This window comes from Heptranchias perlo, chromosome 12 (assembly GCF_035084215.1).
Source record: "Heptranchias perlo isolate sHepPer1 chromosome 12, sHepPer1.hap1, whole genome shotgun sequence".
In the NCBI taxonomy this organism is placed as follows: Eukaryota; Metazoa; Chordata; class Chondrichthyes; order Hexanchiformes; family Hexanchidae; genus Heptranchias; species Heptranchias perlo.
This window is the reverse complement of record NC_090336.1, coordinates 36,683,385-36,702,026: the sequence shown is the minus strand read 5'-3', so window position 1 is coordinate 36,702,026 and position 18,642 is coordinate 36,683,385. Positions and strand designations below refer to the sequence as shown.

General features: G+C 40.7%; 1 protein-coding gene across 2 annotated transcripts in view; it reads left to right on the top strand.

The window, feature by feature from the left end:
* Positions 1-18,642, top strand: part of sbf2 (SET binding factor 2) — a 571,743-nt gene that overhangs the window by 345,491 nt on the left and 207,610 nt on the right. For both annotated transcript variants that reach the window (XM_067993979.1, XM_067993978.1), the window contains exons 13-15: positions 6,096-6,194; positions 15,090-15,294; positions 18,447-18,556. In XM_067993979.1, coding sequence (XP_067850080.1) covers positions 6,096-6,194; positions 15,090-15,294; positions 18,447-18,556 — 414 coding nt within the window. The remainder of the gene's footprint in view (positions 1-6,095; positions 6,195-15,089; positions 15,295-18,446; positions 18,557-18,642) is intronic.

The window sequence follows — 18,642 nt, the reverse complement described above, 5'->3', positions numbered from 1 at the left end:
AAAAAAAACCCTCTGCTCTTGAAAACTGATGATGATATATGCAACCTGGAGAGCTGGATTTCTGTACTTTTAACCCTTTCACGATGAATCTGGATAGTTGGTCTGTTTCCCACTGAAAACTAAAGAACTCACAGTTCTAATGGCCAGACTCTCTTACCTTTCGATGCGCACATATTTGATAGGTTTTGGCAATTCTGAGCTTTTTAAATAACTTTTTAAAATCCAGTACACCTCCAAAAACTGTAATATTGTCTGACTTCTATAATATTTTTATGATCATTGAAAAGCTATTGAATTATGCTCTTTATGGTGTCAACTTCTCTCAGCCGTAGCACGCTTGCCTCTGTGTCAGAAACCCGTGGGTTTAATCTCCACTCCAGAATTTGAAATATAATCTGGGCTGACACATCAGTGCAGTACTGAGGGAATGCTGCGTTGTCGGAGGTGCTGCCTTTCACATGAGATATTAAACTGATGTTCCGTCTGGCTGTTAAGGTGGATGTCTGTCCCAGAAGCAATCCATCACAAATTCCGTTCAGTTTCAGGGCACATAAAGAAGTGTGAAGATTACATCACCCGTCTGAAATACCAGGACTTCTACCTTTCTATTTGCCTTCTGAATGTATGCCATTGTTTAAAGGGCACAGTTTGCGAGGGCCAGCCCATCATCAAGGCCGAAGTACTTTTTTAAAGGGAAACTGCTGAAATGAGATTGCTTGTGGAGACTTTTGGTCTTATTTTCCTGCACCATCCCCATATCCCTTGATGCCGTTGATATCTAGAAATCTATCGATCTCTGTTTTGAATATACTCAATGACTGAGCCTCCACAGCCCTCTGGGGTAGAGAATTCCAAAGATTCACCACTCTCTGAGTGAAGAAATTTCTTCTCATCTCTGACCTAAATGGCGTACCCCTTATTCTGAGACTTTGATCCCAGGTTCTAGACTCCCCAGCCAGGGGAAACATCCTCCTTGCATCTACCCTGTCGAGCCCTGTAAGAATTTTGTATGTTTCAATGAAATCACCTCTTATTCTTCTGAACTCTAGAGAATACAGGCCTAGTCTACTCAATCTCTCCTCATACGACAATCCCGCCATCCCAGGAATCAGTCCGGTGAACCTTGGTTGCACTCCCTCTATAGCAAGTATATCTTTTCTTAGGTAAGGAGACCAAAATTGTACACAATACGCCAGGTGTGGTCTCACCAAGCCCTATATAATTGCAGTAGGACGTCTTTACTCCCGTATTCAAATCCTCTTGTAATAAAGGCCAACATACCATTTTCCTTCCTAATTGCTTGCTGCACCTGCATGTTAGCTTTCACTGACTCATGTACAAGGACACCCAGGTCCCTTTGAACATCAACATTTCCCAATCTCTCACCATTTTAAAAAATACTCTGCATTTCTGTTTTTCCTACCGAAGTGGCTAACTTCACATTTTTCCACATTATATTCCATCTGCCATGTTCTTGCCCACTCACTTAGCCTGTCTATATCTCCTTGAAGCCTCTTTGCATCTTCCTCACAACTCACATTCCCACCTAGTTTTGTGTCATCAGCAAACTTGGAAATATTACATTTGGTCCCCTCATTCAAATCATTGATATAGATTGTGAATAGCTGGGGCCCAAGCACTGACCCCTGCTGTACCCCACTAGTCACAGTCTGCCAACCTGAAAAAGACCTGTTTATTCCTACTCTGTTTTCTGTCTGTTAATCAATTCTCAATCCATGCCAGTATATTACCCCCAATTCCATGTGCTTTAACTTTGTTCACCAACCTCCTATGTGGGACCTTATTGAAAGCCTTCTGAAAATCCAAATACACCACATCCATTGGTTCCCTCTTATCTATTCTATTAGTTACATTCTCAAAGAACTCCAATAGGTTTGTCAAACATTATTTCCATTTCATAAATCCATGTTGACTTTGCCAAATCCTATTATTATTTTCTAAGTGCCCTATCATCACATCCTTTATAATAGATTCTAGCATTTTCCCTACTGCTGATGTCAGGCTAACAGGTCTGTGGTTCCCTGTTTTCTCTCTCCCTCCTTTCTTAAATAGTGGGGTTACATTTGCTACCCTCCAATCTGCAGGAACCATTCCAAAATCTATAGAATTTTGGAAGATGACAACCAATGCGTCCACTATCTCTATAGCCACCTCTTTCAAAACCCTGGGATGTAGATCATCTGGTCCTTGGGATTTATCAACTTTTAGTCCCATTAATTCCTCTAGAACTATTTTTTTACTAATATGAATTTCTTTCAGTTCCTCATTCTCGCCAGACCCTTGGTTCTTGAGTATTTCTGGGAGTTTTTTTGTGTCGTCTTCCATGAAGACAGACACAAAGGGGTCAATTTTCGGATGGCCGAGCAGAGGGGGGGGGTTCCTAAAATTGGGGAATCCCGGAGCGGGTCCAGAGCCCGGCTCCAACCCGCCCACTTCCGGGTTCCCCAATGACGCGAATCGGTGTGCGCGCAGCCCCCACATGCGGGACTCCCACCGGTAATTAAAGCCGGCGGGATGACAGTTTAGATAGTTAGGGAGGTACTTGAGGTCGTTGACAGACCTCATTCGGAAGAGATTTTAGCAGGGATGTGATTTTGGACTCTCCTCAGCGTGTTTCCCATGCTGTGGGAAACACTCCCTGTTGTTGCAGATGTGTTTCAGTCAGCAGCCATTGGGAGATGCAGAGGATTCCTTTACAGTCGGGGGGAATACCTCATTCATTGCAGCAGGGTACTCTGTCACCTCAGACAAAGTTTTGCCTGCCACAACGTTGTGTCCACACTCAAAATTATTACATCATACCCTAAACTTTGCTGTCCAAACACATTTACCTACTTTGTGGACCCCCTCATACTCACACCGTCAGGATTTGGGGGGGGGGGGGGGGTTCCATAGCTGCATTCATCACTCCAATGGAGGAGGAGCAACATCACCAGCCTCACCAGGCATGCCGTCCACCTCCACTACGTGGAGCTACACAACACAGTGCTGCGCAACAGGCACCTGCACAAAGTAGTCGTGCAACTACACATACACCCACTGTAGGGTGACCCAGTGGGTGGCATCAAGGGTGTTCATGGAGAACCTCATGAAATGGCCTTATTACACAAGCCAGTCAAGAATGGCCAAGGCGTGGCAGTTGTGGTGACAATATAATATGTAATGTGAGTTGATCAGAAATCAAATATAAGTAAAAACCATGACAAACCCTCAAACACCCTTGTGCATCCCCTTCATACTCATGATACGTTTGCCTTACGCCTCCTACTACACATATACGATGCATGTCCTGTGGCTGCAGCACAGGTAGTGGCAGGTTGGGTGAGGCTGACCGTGAAAGAGATGCATCAGAGGGGGAGTATGAGACAGAGCCATGAGACTGTATGAGGATTGGGTTGAGTGGTAGTGGTGGGATGAGTACTGGTGAGGTGAGGAAGTGCAGGTAAGATGAGGATGAGCTTTGAGTGGGTGTGAGGAGTGATGTGATAGAGTAGTGTTGGCAGTGCAGAAGGAGATGTGGGGTGGGGGTGTTGATGTGGCAGACGGAGTGTAGGGGAATGAGTAAGTGTACTCACTTCGGCTGACCTGGTTAGGTCATTGAAGCGCCTCCTGCACTGTATGTGGGTGCGTGATATGTTGGTGGTGCTAGTGACCTCCTCTGCCACCTCGAGCCAGGCTTTTGTGGTGGCAGAGGCAGGCCACTTCCTTCCGTCCGCCGGGTGGAAGATCGCCCTCCTCCTCCTCCTCCTCCTAACCACACCCAGTAAGATCTGGAATGAGGCATCATTAAACCTGGGAGCAGCCTTCCCCCTGGTCTGCTCCATGCTGTAATTTTGGCTCCTTTCTGCAGCATCAGTCAGTGGAGGACTGCCCCTTTAAATAGGGCTCCTCCAGCTGACAGCCTATGATGCGGGTGCGCAGTCCGCCCGCTGTGCAGCTTTCCAGCGCGAAACGCAGAAGCCAAGGTAAGTGGCTTCAATTTACTTACGATCGTGTGCCAAACCCACTGATTTTACTGGGCGCGTTACCCACTAACCCAGTCGACCCCCTGCTGCCATCCCGCCTCCATCCTAATGTCGGGCCCAAAGTATTTGTTTAATTTCTCTGCCATTTTCTTATTCCCCTGGAGAGCATTATATTTAAAGGCAATTAGGGAACTAGTATCTGAAGGCTGCAAAATTGTCTTCCTACTGGGAATCTTACTTTACATCATTTCTCTGCTGTCTGAAGAGGAGCAGCCATAATAATCGGGGAACACGAGAGGAAGCCAGAACCTCTTGGCATTCACTACCCATCCTACAGGATGTATTAATCCAGGCATACGTTTGGAGATGTTTCACAGGATCACTGTCTCAGAAGGGTACACTTTAGTCATGAAAATTTAATGGAACTCTGATCGTTGCTGTAGCCATATCTGCGATCAAGGCCCATAACACGCATCATGGTAGAGAACATGATCACAGCTTTCAACTTGTATACCACAATTTAATTCCAGGGAGCCATGGGGCTTTTGCCAGATAAGCCAATTCTCTGCATATTCCTCCATAAGGCACGTCTTCGATGCCCTCTTGTGCCAGGGCAGCTCAGTTTATACAGTTTTACCGTGGTCCCTGACTGAGGAGCATAAAAATTTTCAGTTCTGCCAGATTTTTCAGGGATGTGGGTGCTATCTATTGCACTGTTGCGGCATTGTGTGCCCCAAATGTAAACCCCTCATTTAAATGAACTGCAAAGGCTTCCTTTAACTAAATGTGTAGGTTCTTTGTGACAGTAGGCACAGCTTCTTGTACGTGAATTCATGATTTGCTTGGAGCTGCCATGATGCTTTTACTTTGTCAGTCCACTATCTTAGCTCTATTTCAACAGCAGGGGAAAGATGCAGGATGGCTGGTTAAAGAGGGATACCCACTGCTTCCATGGCTCATGACACCACTTCATAGGACCACCAGTGCTGCAAAAGAGAGCTACAATGGAGCACATAAGGCTAAGATTTGAGCAAGCCATTATGATGCTCGAATGAAGGCTCTGGGGCACCCAGCTCCATCTCGCAAATTGTGGTAGCATGTTGTGTGCTTCATAACTTTGTGATCGAGAAATGACTCATAGTAGTTGTCCAGGGAAACCCAGAGAGGCTTATGATGACGCTGGTGATGCTGAAGACTAGGATCGTGAAGGACAGGAGGCAGGTGCAGTGGTTATTGCTGCTATGCAGCTGAGAACCAAACTCATTCAGGACACCTTCACAGATGCATAGAACAATATTTTTTGGAAGTCTTAGCCCATCAAAGAGCTGCCTTCTCTCACTATCTTCTATCTGGCCTAATTAAAATTTGCTCATCATAGCTATCCATCACATCAAAATCCTGAGTTTCAACATCAGCACATTAGCTGTACCTTACATCAAATATTCCAGTGATTTATTACAACTGTTTATAAAAATATCACTCGTTTGTTTTCCACTGTGCATGCCCCTTGTGATCCTGCAACCTTTTCTCTGTACTATTCTGATACTTCTATATATCTAGGGTCTGAGATTTAGACAGCTGCTGCAAAATATCATGAGCCTCTTAGGATGGAAGTGACCCATCTCTCAGCTATCCCAAATCTGGAGATGGACACAGGACAGGGCTCCTTGGCAGCCTCGTCCTGCAAAGCTGAAGGCTTTTGCAGGGAGCTGATGGAGTGCCCCTGTCTTTGCTGCCTTGAGGAAAAGCAACCTCTTCGGCATCCACTGGTACTGGGAACAGGATTCTGGCTACCAGCGTTCAATGGGCTAATGGACCTCACAGAATCAGAAATTTCTCTCCTACTCTTCAACCTTAGCTGTGTCCTGCACTGTGGGCCTTGGGCCTCAGTGTGCAGTTCGAGGAAGCACTTTCCCAATTAATATGTTGGTATTTTATTCATTCATAAGTTAATGGTAAATGTCTATTTGGAGCATCTGATTAAATATTGTGGAGGGAAGCATTTCAGTTTTAAAATGTACACAGTAATATTTATTTTTAATCAATTGCAGTGTTTCCTGATTGTGGGGTATAAATTGTTGTTTTTACAGTTTTTACTTTTTTTTGTAGTTGGTTGCTTTTGATGTGGAAAGAATCAAAACTGAGGAGGGAATTCCACCAAAAATGTTAAAACACATACGAGAGCTTGCAGACCAGCTTCACAAGAATGTAAGTTTCTTTGTAAACTAAATCTGTTTTTAGTTTTTAACAATAATCTACTGAATCATACATTGTAACAATGTAAAGAATAGTGCTAAAATATGGTGGTTGACCATGATAAATGTACCAAATTCTAAAGCGTTATCATGGCTTTATTTTATCTGAGACCACACAGGTTCAATACACAGAGTTAACATCAAACCTATCCAGCTGTTTTTACTTGCTGTTCAGTTTTTTTCCCAAATGACATGAACCAGCATTGTTCTTAACATTCATTCCTGACTGCAAAGCAGTATGAAAGACTTTTCAGTGCGCTGTTACTGTGTGTCAGTTTGATATCTTTAATGTGAAATGATGTACATGTATAATGATTGCAAGTCAAGCACTTGTTTTTCTATACAGATTAGATCTTAGTGCTAGTAGTAAATTGCAGCACAAGCTGTGACTTAACCAGTTCCGGAGCCCGCAGTATGCATTTGAAAGAACAGTATTTGAGGAGAAATTGGGTGGTAAGGACTCAGTACCTTAGAACAGCATTTTGAAATGCTGTCCTTCTACCACTGGAGGCCGATGTTCAAGTCCATCACAATGAAAAGGAATGACCTAAGAGGCCAGATAATTTCTTATGCCATGGCCAAAAATGACGTCAGGCTAAACATTGAGACCTGGAAATTGAGTTGTCCCAGCTGGAGCACCAACATAAATTCAACCCTTTTGTTAGACCTAGAAAAACAATTTAACATATGTCCAGGGAATCAAGAGGCCCTGTTATCTGCTGAAGCAGAAAGGCTACAAACATCGATTTATAAAGGCTCATTTTGCAGAGAGATAAACCCAGCTGTCGCACACCCTTCCCCAAAGAACAACGATGTGGAGATGCCAGTGATGGACTGGGGTTGACAATTGTAAACAATTTTACAACACCAAGTTATAGTCCAACAATTTTATTTTAAAATCCACAAGCTTTCGGAGGCTTCCTCCTTCCTCAGGTGAATGTGGAAATGAAATCCTCGAACCCTTCGCATTTATAAATCACAGAACAATGCCTGGTGATTACAGATAGTCTTTTCAACTGCCCGTTGCCAAGGCAACCAAAGTGTTCAGACAGATAGGTGTTACCTACAGGGCCACCGAATATACAAACGGCCAGAACTAAAAAAAACAGATGATGTGGAGATGCCAATTAAAAAAACAGAGCGAGAGAGGCAGAAACATAGAAACATCCGGAAGGAAAAGACAGCAATTGACCCGTTATATTAAAAACAGATAACATTTGTTCGCTGGTGGGGTAACGTGTAGCGTGACATGGACCCAAGATCCCGGTTGAGGCCATCCTCATGGGTGCGGAACTTGGCTATCAATTTCTGCTCGACGATTTTGCGTTGTCGAGTGTCTCGAAGGCCGTCAGGTGACATTCTGCTTTTCACCAACTCCCTATCAGCTAACCTACGCCTTCAAATATTTTATGTGTATTCCTAACTGGATGACTAACTAGTGAGAGCAATGACCCCCATAAGCATTTTTGGATGTAATCTTTGCAGTTCATTACCTTCATAGGAGCAAGGTTTCAAAATATCTGAAGAGCAGGTAGTAGTGGAATGTTTTCTGAATGTCCAAAATTTACCGGTACCGTTCTGTGCTAGGTGATCACAGCACGGGCCTGCCTGTGGACCTCGAGGTCAGTGGTAACAGTCCAGCAAAGGAGATATGTGAATGGACAACACCACAGTAGTTAAAACGTGGTGGCCAGCTCTTTAAAGGTGTAGAACGAACATTACTAGAAAAATAGAATGTCTGGTAACGTAACAGCTAGCAAGAAAAGACAACATTTCATTAGATTTCATGAGTATGAGTCGGCACTACCAGATCTTCAGAAGTAAGGGCAAGACTCCCAATGTTCCAAGAGCCAAAACTAGAGGACCCCATCCTTGATGCCATCCCATTTCCCTAAACAGGAAGACTACTGTATGCCTTCCCAGCCCTCTTTGATCTATACTTCCAGTTGGAGACTGAGCCACTGATTGGAGGTACATTATGGCTACTCTGTACCATCTAACAGACTACAAAACCCTAGTTATTAACTAAAGTAGACCGAGGGCTCAGTTCTTGCATTAATTATAGTGGAATCAGATAAAGAATCCACAAAGCCTGTCAACCAACCTATATGAAAGAGTTAGTGGAAGATAGAATCTTACAGCACAGAAGGACTTCTAAAGGTTTAGCATGACTTCCTTGTTTTTGTATTCAGTGCCTCTATTTACATAGGGCGGTTAAGAAAGCGTATGGCTATCAACTTTCCCTGCCACCTTCAAAGATTTGTGAATATGCATCCCTGGGTCCCTCTGCTCTTGCACCCCCCTCAAAATAGTACCATTTAAATCATACTGTCTCCTCATGTTGTTCCTCCCAAAGTGCATCACTTCACACTTATCCGCATTAAGTAGCATCTGCCATGTGTCTGCCATTTCACCAGTCTGTCTATGCCCTCCTGAAGTCTGCTACTATCCTTCTCACTATTTACTACATTGCCAAGTTTTGTATCATCCGCAAGCTTTGAAATTGTACTCCCTATGTTCAGTTCTGGGCACCACACCTTAGGAAGGATATGTTGGCCTTGGAGGGAGTGCGGTGTAGATTTACTAGAATGATACCTGGCCTCCAAGGGTTAAATTACGAGGAGAGATTACGCAAACCAGGGTTGTATTCCCTGGAATTTAGAAGATTCTGGGGTGATTTGATCGAAGTTTTCAAGATATTAAGGGGAACTGATAGGGTGAACAGAGAGAAACTATTTTTGCTGGTTGGGGAGTCTCGGACTAGGGGACATAGCCTAAAAATTAGAGCCAGGATTTTCAGGAGTGAAGTTAGGAAACACTTGTACACGCAAAGGGTGGTAGAAGTTTGGAACTCTCCTCCGCAAATGGCAGTTGATGCTAGCTCAATTGTTAATTTTAAATCTGAGATTGATAGATTTTTGTTAGTCCCATATCCCTAATATCTTTGGTTAAGGCGGGTATATAGAGTTAGGTCACAGATCAGCCATAATCTCATTGAATGGTGGAACAGGGTCGAGGGGCTAAATGGCCTACTCCTGTTCCAATGTTCCTATGCTCAAGTCCAGGTCATTTATATATAACAAGAAAAACAATGGCCCTAATACCGACCCCTCAGGGACCCCACTGCATACATCTCTCCGGTCAGAAAAACATCTGTTCACCACTACTCTCTGCCTCCTATCTCTTAGCCAATTACGTACCCAAGTTACCACTGTCCCTTTAACAAATCCGTGCTGGCTGTCCTTTATTAACCCATGCTTCTCCAAGTGAGAATTAATTTTGTCCTTGACAATGATCTCTAGTAGTTTTCCCACCATTGACGTTAGACTGATTGGCCTGCAGGTACCAGGTTTATCCCTCGCCCCGTTTTTGAACAGGGGTGTAACATTTACAATCCTCCAGTCCTCTGGCACCATTCCCATATCCCAGGAGGATTGAAAGATTGTGGTCAGAGCTTCTGCTATCTCCATCCTTGCTTCCCTCAGCAACCTGGGATGCATCCCATCTGGACCAGGTGACTTTTTAACTTTGAGTGATGCCAATCTATTTAGTACCTCCTTTCTATCTATTTTTATCCCATCCAATATCTCTACTCACCCTCTTCTACTGTGACATTAACTTCATCCTCTTCTTTTATGAAGTTCTCTTTCAGTACCTCAGTCATGCCCTCTTCCTCCACAACAAGATTTTCTTTTTTGTCCCTAATCGGCCCCATTCCTTTAACTCTCCTTTTACTTTTTATATGTTTATAAAAGATTTTTTGGATTCCCTTTTACATTACCTGATAATGTTTTCTCTTACTCTCTCTTTGCTCTTGTATCCTTTTTCAATTTACCCCTGCACTTCTGTATTCTGCCTGGTTTTCAGTTGTATTCTGTACATGACATTTGTCATAAACCTCCTTTTTCTGTTTTATTTTAACCTCTATTTCCTTTGTCATCCAGGGAGCTCTAGCTTTGGATGCCCCATCTTTCCTCGATATGGGAACATGCTTGGTTTGTACCCGAACTATCTCTGCCTTGAAGGCATTTACTGTTTTCCTGGCCAGTCTTTGTCCCCAATCCACTTGTGCTAGATCCCTTCTCAAATCACTGAAATTGGTTCTCTTCCAGTTGGGTATTTTCACCTTTGATTTTTCTTTGTTCCTTTCCATAACTACTTTAAATCTAATTATATTATGATCACTATTACCCAGATGTTCTCCCTCTGAAACACTCCACTTGCCCTATTTCATTCCCCAAAACTAGATCCAGCATTGCTTCCTTCCTCGTTGAGCAAGAAACATACTGATTAAGAAAGTTCTCCTGTACACATTTTAGGAATTCTTCATCCTAATTGCCCTTTACACTTTTTTTCCCAGTCTATATTGGGGTAATTGAAGTCCCCTACTATTACTGTTCTAATATTTTTATATTTCTCTGATTTGCTCCTGTATCTCCTTCTCACTGTTTGCTGGGTGTTTACCATAGGCCCCCAATGTAACAGCTCCTTTTCTGTTCCTTAACTCTAACCAAATAGATTCAGTCTTTGACCTCTCTAGTATATCGTGATCCTGTAGAACTGTAATATTATCCTTGATCAATACTGCCACCCCCCTCCTGTCTTTTTCCCTTCCCTACCCCTCCTGAATACATTGTAGCCAGGAATGTTTAGTTTCCATAAAAACAGAAAATGCTGGAGAAGCTCAGCAAATGGAGAAAGAAACAGAGTTAACGTTTTAGAACTGACGAATGGTCTTCGACCTGAAACGTTAACTCACCTGCTGAGCTTCTCCAGCATTTTCTGTTTTTATTTCCGATTTCCAGCATCCACTGTATTTTGCTTATGTTTAATTCCCATTCCTGCCCATGTTTAAGTCAGGTCTCTGTTATAGCCACTATATCATAACCCAATGTGGCAACTTGCTCTGTAGCTCGTCAACCTTATTTGTACCACTCCTTGCATTAACATGCATGCATTCCAGCACTATGCTAGGCAGCTTTGCTTTTTTCCTCCATCTAATGCCTGCTCTTTCTACACTATTTTTTGTTCTGTTGCTGTTTGTCCCTCCTAGTTTACTATGCACCTTGTCTTTCCTCTCTGCTGCTGCGTTCTGGTGCCCCACCCCCTTTCCAATTAGTTTAAACCCCCCCTCACAACATAGATGTTAGCTGCCTTGAGGCAAGACCAGGACAACTTAACTGTATATGGAATCCCTTTAAAACTTGCTAGATTCAGAGCACAAGTCTTGCTCCTTCAGGGCGCATGTAACTGCTGCAGCTGCATTTCCCTGTCTAACAGGAGGTGGTTGAATGAGGGAGTCTCCATATTCAAGAAAGGGATTTAGAAAACCATTCCCAACTATTAAATGTTGAGAAAAGGGGTGAAGAAATTAATATTGCCACTTAAATATTACCCCATAACACAATTCCCCACCATAATCCCTTTTCCCTGTTTGCAGAGATTAAAGAAGAAATCCAGAATGATTTGCTGTACTCTATAAAAGGAATATTGGTTCTTATTTCCCAACTTAAAGCAGTGTGCAGTGAGATGTTGGTATGACTGACTGGAGAACTAGTAGCACAGAAATAAAACTGATGACTGTATATACGATACATGTTCCATTTTTATTCTTTAATGACTGCAGTAGATTTCAGTACCAAAATCAAAAGAGGAAAGTTATACCAACAATACAGTATATTACGTGTTCTGTCTTTTTGAAGTTTCTCATTCTATATTATCAGATATTTACAAAAGATCAACTTTTTGTATTTTATTTAAGATGATTTTAATGAAGATGTTTCAGCATGCAAAATATTAATATTTAGAATATTTAATCAAATTGGAATTTTTGTAAGAGCTATCCATTTGGGTGATTGCTATAAATTACGAACAATTCTCTTGAAGACAGTTGTCTTTCTATAACAATTGAAAGCAATATGTTTCTTTTGATTTATTTATAATAATTACTGAAATTGATGCCAAGTGAATTTATAAGGCAGGAATTTTTCTTCCACATCTGAAGCTGGTATAGTATTAGCTTGAAATGCTTTGTGCTTGTCTGGAGTGTAAGAAGTTGCGTGACATTGCCTGAATTTTTGTGCAATACAAATAATTGCGGTGCAAATAGTTTTCCTCCTGATGAAAAAAAAATAACGTTTAGATCTGTTAGTACAGACAAAATTCCATGTTTGTTTTGTTTTTGCTTTAAATGTATATTTTTTTCCTTCTCCTTCATCCCTTCAATACACGCATATTTACTTTTCTGATCTTTATTAGTTCCCATTGCTGCCTCCTACAGCTGGGATACTGGAACTGTCTGAACCACAAACTTCTCTTTGGCTGCCATCAGGATCATTCTCCCAAGAGAAAGTGCATTTTTGCAAGGTCGAACAGTGTACTAGTTAACCTAAATAAGAATTGGCAAAGCCTAGTCCAGAACTAAAAATAACTCAATTGAACACCAAGACTGGAATGTAAATTTGCTGTTGTGTTTGGTGATCCAACAAACAACGCAACAATAATTTTAGTGAGCAGCCTCGACATCTTTTTAAGAGAAGTCAGTACATTCCCTTTGTACCAGAAAACTTTTGACTTCTTGGCCAGTTAATTAAATGGTAGACTGTGTGAATTTGAACTTTTGTTTCTCTCACTGCAAAACAATACAGGTTAGGTAGTGATTATATTCAAAAGAAGTTAAGTTATGAGGTTAAATGGCCTGAAATCCAAGCTATTTTTGAGTCTTTGTCTGTTCAACCTCCATATAAAAATACAATATTCCTGTATTCCTCACAGGAACAGAAGAAATTGCTTAGGAAGTTGGTCTCTTAAAGAAATTTGTAGCATAGTGCCTCCTTTTTTGTTCATGTAATCTACTCCAAATCCATATGAGGTCTTCTCTTGATCTGTTAGTAGCAATTGTATTCCAAGGCAAGTTTTTATTTTGCTATTCCTAGCGTTTTCTTTGTTGTATGTCAATAAATATTGCAGCTTATAGTTAGAAAATAATCCTTTAATGATCCTTTGGGAAGTTTTTTGCCTTTCGAAAAGTTGGTGAAGCAGTGCTTTCACATAATGGCATTTTTGTGTCATTAATAGTTGTGCTTCAATATCAGCCTACCAAGGCTTACTTCAACTGGCTCAGTTCTAGTTGATTTATTCTTAGTCTCCTGTTAATATCACGTCTGAGTTTTAAGATTAAAAGTTTCATAGACTCAACTCAGAGTCGATACCGATAAACCTGCTTATACTGTCTTCAGTCGCACAACTTTCAGAAGTTACAGATTTAGCAAAAGGGCTTGATGTAACTCTTTTGTGGTCAGTGCAGTCATGCAATGAGCAAGAGTGTTCCAGCTTGATTCCTATAACTATCAGGAGACCTCAGGTTCTGGTTGTGCCAAGAAGCAACCCTTCGAATCCAGCTCATTATAGGGAGCGAATGCCAAGGAATGCTTAGGATACATTGGTTGAACAACATTCCACACTGTGTTATATTGTTGTCGAGAAATTGTCAGGATCCTCCAGTATTATTCCCAAACCTGTTCCACCTTCAGGCTCTGTGACTCGTCCAACACTGTGTCCAAGTCAGTAACTAAAGCATCATTTTAAATACCGCTTTTGTCACTGTCCAGAGCTGTCATCTCGGGCTTAGAATGTTTCAATCTCAAATGATGCTGACATTATACAATAAGAGGAAGTAGCATTGACTGCTGAGCCGTTCCACAGCATTTTTCTCTTAAAAGAAAAAATGTCAACTGAAGATACTCCTAGAACGAACTTCCTGAAAGATTCCTTCAGAGCAGTGTCTTTAGGCATAGAAGAAAAACTTGCTATTCTCTCCAAAATGATTCAAAATCATAGGATGCCATGGAAAGAAGTTGTACCTACAAGGGTCTCTACAAATGTTAGTACCTATGCATTAGCTGTTAGTGATTTGTGTACATGGACACCTAAATCCATTTGCTCCTTCGTAACTCCTAGTCTCTCACCATTAAGAAAATATTCTAATTTGTCATTCTTGGATTCAAAATGGATGACCTTACACTTCCCCACATTGAACTCCATCTGGCATAGTTTTGTCCACACACTTCGTCTGTCTATGTACCTTTGCAGCTTCCTGCTCCGACGTACTGTTCCTCCTAACTTAGTGTCATCTGCAAACTTGAATATGCAACTCTCTATTCCTTCATCCAAGTCATCAATATATATGATGAAAAACTGAGGCCGCAGTACAGATTGCTGGGGAATACCACTGGTCACATCCCTCCAACAAGAGAACGCTCCCTTTATCCCTACTCTCTGTCGCCTACCTCCCAACCAACTACCAACCCGTGTCACAAAATTAGCTCCAATTCCGTATGCTCTCATTTTTGTTGTTAATCTCTTGTGCGGAACCTTATGAAATGCCTTTTTGGAAATCCATATAGACAACATCCATAGATATTCCCCTTTCCACCATGCTAACAACCCTTTTCAAAAATTCAACAAGATTAGTCAGACGTATCCTACCCTTCACAAATCCATGCTGACTCTCTTTCGTCAAATGACTGTCAATAGCGGCAGTATTCCAAAGAGCTGCCTGATCAAGACAGTAGTGCCTTGGTGAAAATTTGCAAACCACTCCCAAGTAGCTACCTTACAAACAGCTTCAAGTGCAACCCTCCACGTGTTGACCCAAGAGTTATCCATTATATGAAAAAATTGTTCTTCACTCTTCCTGGTTGGGCCTGTATGACTGTGAAGTACTGCAAGGAGATACACCCTGCTACTCAATTCCACTTGGTTATTTCCTCTATAATGTTCCATACATGCAATGTATAATGATTGAAACTTATTTATCTATTTTTCCATTTGAAATATTTTATTATAGGAAAATCCAAATCCACACATGGCTTTTCAGAAAGTGCCTAAACCAACTGAAGGCTCACATATGAGGGTGCATATACTTCCGTTCCCCAAGATAAATGAAGATAAAGTACAGGCTCTTCTCCAAGAAGGCCTCGCCAAACACCTTAATTCACCTCCTGCTATTCGTGTTGAGAAAAAGTGCATTGTGCCTGCTGGCCCACCAGTTGGTGCGTATCAATATTTTGCCTTAAGCACAGCCTTGAACTTCTGGTAGTACTATTACTCATGATAAAAATAATTGCGTGCATGAGTACTTTGGAAATCAAGTTGTCAAGATGTAACAGAATTCTGTAGGATGTGATCTGTGCTTTCCTTTATCCTGTTTATTTTGCTTCTGTTCTTTGTTTGATACACATGTTTACAGATGATTTAAGGCACTTATTGTTGTGTCTTATACGAATAATAACTGGCGCTGTTCCTGTGGGCTGTGTAAGAGTGCTCCCTATGGTTTTGGTAATATCTGGAATTTTTAATACAGAAAAAAAGTAAAATCACACATTTCTCAGCATAAACCATGAATATTTATTTAATGATATATATTCCTTTCTTCCCCATTTGTCTCCTCCCACAACCAAAAAAGATTGTGGTCAGTGAGGTTACAGTGTTGGAGAATTAAACCTATTTCTGTCTGCACTCATTGTTAATAGCAAGCACTCCCAGGTCAGGTATAGCACAGGTTAAATGCAGTTCAGTGCTTTCCCTGGACTCTCCCAACAATCTCCCTTCAGCACGATGTTTGAAAATCACCCCCTTCTGTACTATTGTAATATTTCTAATTTCTGCACTGCAATTATCAGCCTCTGACATTATTCATTTAGTCCCATGTCGTGGTCAGTTTTATTTCCTGTGAACTTCTGTCCTTTGGATGTGACTGCCAAAACTAATACTGGAGTTTTCCATTTCAAATGTCCAGGTTGAATTCAAACCCAAATCCTGGAAACTCAAGAGCCACATACTGTTTGTTTTTATTTTGTTTGAATTTTGTTTTGTAGTTTGCTTATTCCCACAGCCATCTCACACAGTAAGACAGTGCCCTCCAACAAGGAAGTCTGGACACTCTGGCTAACGTCAGATCCACTGTTGCTTTGGCACCAGGTGATGCAGGATAGCTTTTTTGGTGGTGGGTGGAAGTTTCCTCTTTCCTTTTGGCTTGGAACTTGATCTTACTCAGCACTGTCTCTGATGACCTAACTGAGAATGACAGGTTGCCATCCAGAAAAGACCTAGGTTCATATGTTAATGGAAACTAGGATTCAAACAATATTTTCTTTGTCTGTGGCACATTACAGTGATTCAGTTCACACGGTGCTCTCTTTAGACAATGTTCTAACCACCTATGCCTCTTAGTTCACTATTTTAAAGTTCTGACATCTCCATTTAAGCTTCTATCCCATTTGTTAAATGTTACCCATTGTGTAAAGGAACATTCTGGGATGTGTGCCTTTAATGGTCCTGTGTGTATAATTTAAAAATACATATATTTATACATTAAAATTTTGCTTAAAATATCATTATCTTGTGATGGGCTGGACATGGAAACTTGACATGTCTGAAATTCCACATTTAACAAAAACTAGGAGAAGGTCTCGCTTTCTCTGCAATTAACGATCTAGTAGCAAAAGTGTGAGAACACATGTTTCTAAAGCATGTCATTTCTGAGAATGTGGATGACATTTATCTGGAGACAAGCTACTATATATAAATATCTATATATATATACATATATATATATATATATATTAAAAGGAAATGTGAACTTTATTTAGTTGGACATGGGGTGCATTTTTAGATTTGATGGCTATTAAGAACATAAAACAAAAAGGCTATTTAAGCCATTCAGGTTATCCTGTTGTCCCGTTTCTATTTCATGGTTTCATCCAATAATTTTTTCAAATTTTTCTCTCACCTGAACTTATATTTGTCTATTCTTTGCTAAATCTATAATGGTCCCAGTTCCCTTGTTAAAACTTCAACTGAGATAAGATATATTACACTTGGCAGTTGTACTTTGAGTCAAGAACTTCAAGTGTGGAGATGTTAAACCTTTAAGTTAAATTTATCTCATGGCATCTTTAAATTATAGTTATGTCCTCCTTTTCATCTATCCTGATTTTGTATGAAATACCTCTCTACATCCACACAATTATTTTTACCTTTTGTTGTTATTTAAAAAAACTTGAATCATATCCCTTTAATTGTTTTTGCCATGACAATAGGTTTAACTATTTTAACCTCTACTGATATAAAACCTGAAATCACCATTTTTGACTTTTAAGCTTTTCAACCACCTCTATATCTTTCTGTAAATTCAGAGATCACAAATGAACACAGCCCATCTTGTGTGGTCTCACTAATACTTTAGATGGTGCTGGTGCCACTTTCTTGGACTTCTGGTCTGTAAATATACTTGTGTGCCCCAACATTTTATTTGCTTTTACATTATAGAATAAATTTTACTTTTGTTCAGATTTATTTAATTCTAAAAACATCTTTTAGAAGCAGAAAACACTGAAGTATACAGTAGTGCATTTAAAATATCTATGTATCTGCATGACTTCAAGATTTACTAATGTGTGTGGTTTATGCAATTAAAAATGAGCTACAAATGTTTACACATAGTTTTGATAAAATTTGAGTAAATAAAAATTTTCACATGAACAATGCAGGTGGAATGCCTTGTTATATACAAAAACATGTTTAAACTGGTGCATACTTCAAACCAACACAATAATATGAAAATATTGGTATGTATCACCAATAATTTTCAAACTATGGTTGAGAAAATCCATCAGCGCACTTAAGAGAACTCTTGGATATTCTCACGTAACCTTTTAAAATAGTCTGTAACACTGCAGCTTTCGATCTGAGACCAGAAGCTGCAGAGTGTGAAGCAGTTGGCAAGATCGATATTCTACTGACTCGCACCCTGAGAGAGTCCTGGGCATTCATGCTTAGAAGCATACATAGTTAGCATAATAAGAGGGGTTGGCAGTGTCCACTTGCTTACATATATAACATTAAAAAGGCTCAATACTAAAATTATAAAGTGCCTTGGCGATCTAATGGACTGTGAATTTTTTAAAACCTGTTTCACAGTGGCCTGAAGTTATAGTCCACCTTGTGAGAGACCTTTCCTGGAGGAGTCTCTCAAGGCTTGGCTTTAGTATGCTCAGGAGTCAGATTGGGGTCTGACTCCCAAGTTATACTGCCACCTTCACGTCACTTTGCATCAATATGAAAGTATTGGCGTAACTGCCTAAATTAATGTAAATCAAGTAAACCAACAGCTAGATTTTATGTTACTGTTTTACATTTCTAGTATCAATAATGGATAGAATGGGATCCATTTTTAACAGCGCACGCAGACTGGAGGTTGTCCGAAACTGCATCTCCTACATATTTGAAAACAAAGTATTGGAGACCGAGAAGGTAAGTTTGTTCCTTTTGTAATTTATGAATGGTAGTATTGGTACACAACATTTTAAATATTATTTCTAATCATGCAACAATAATCC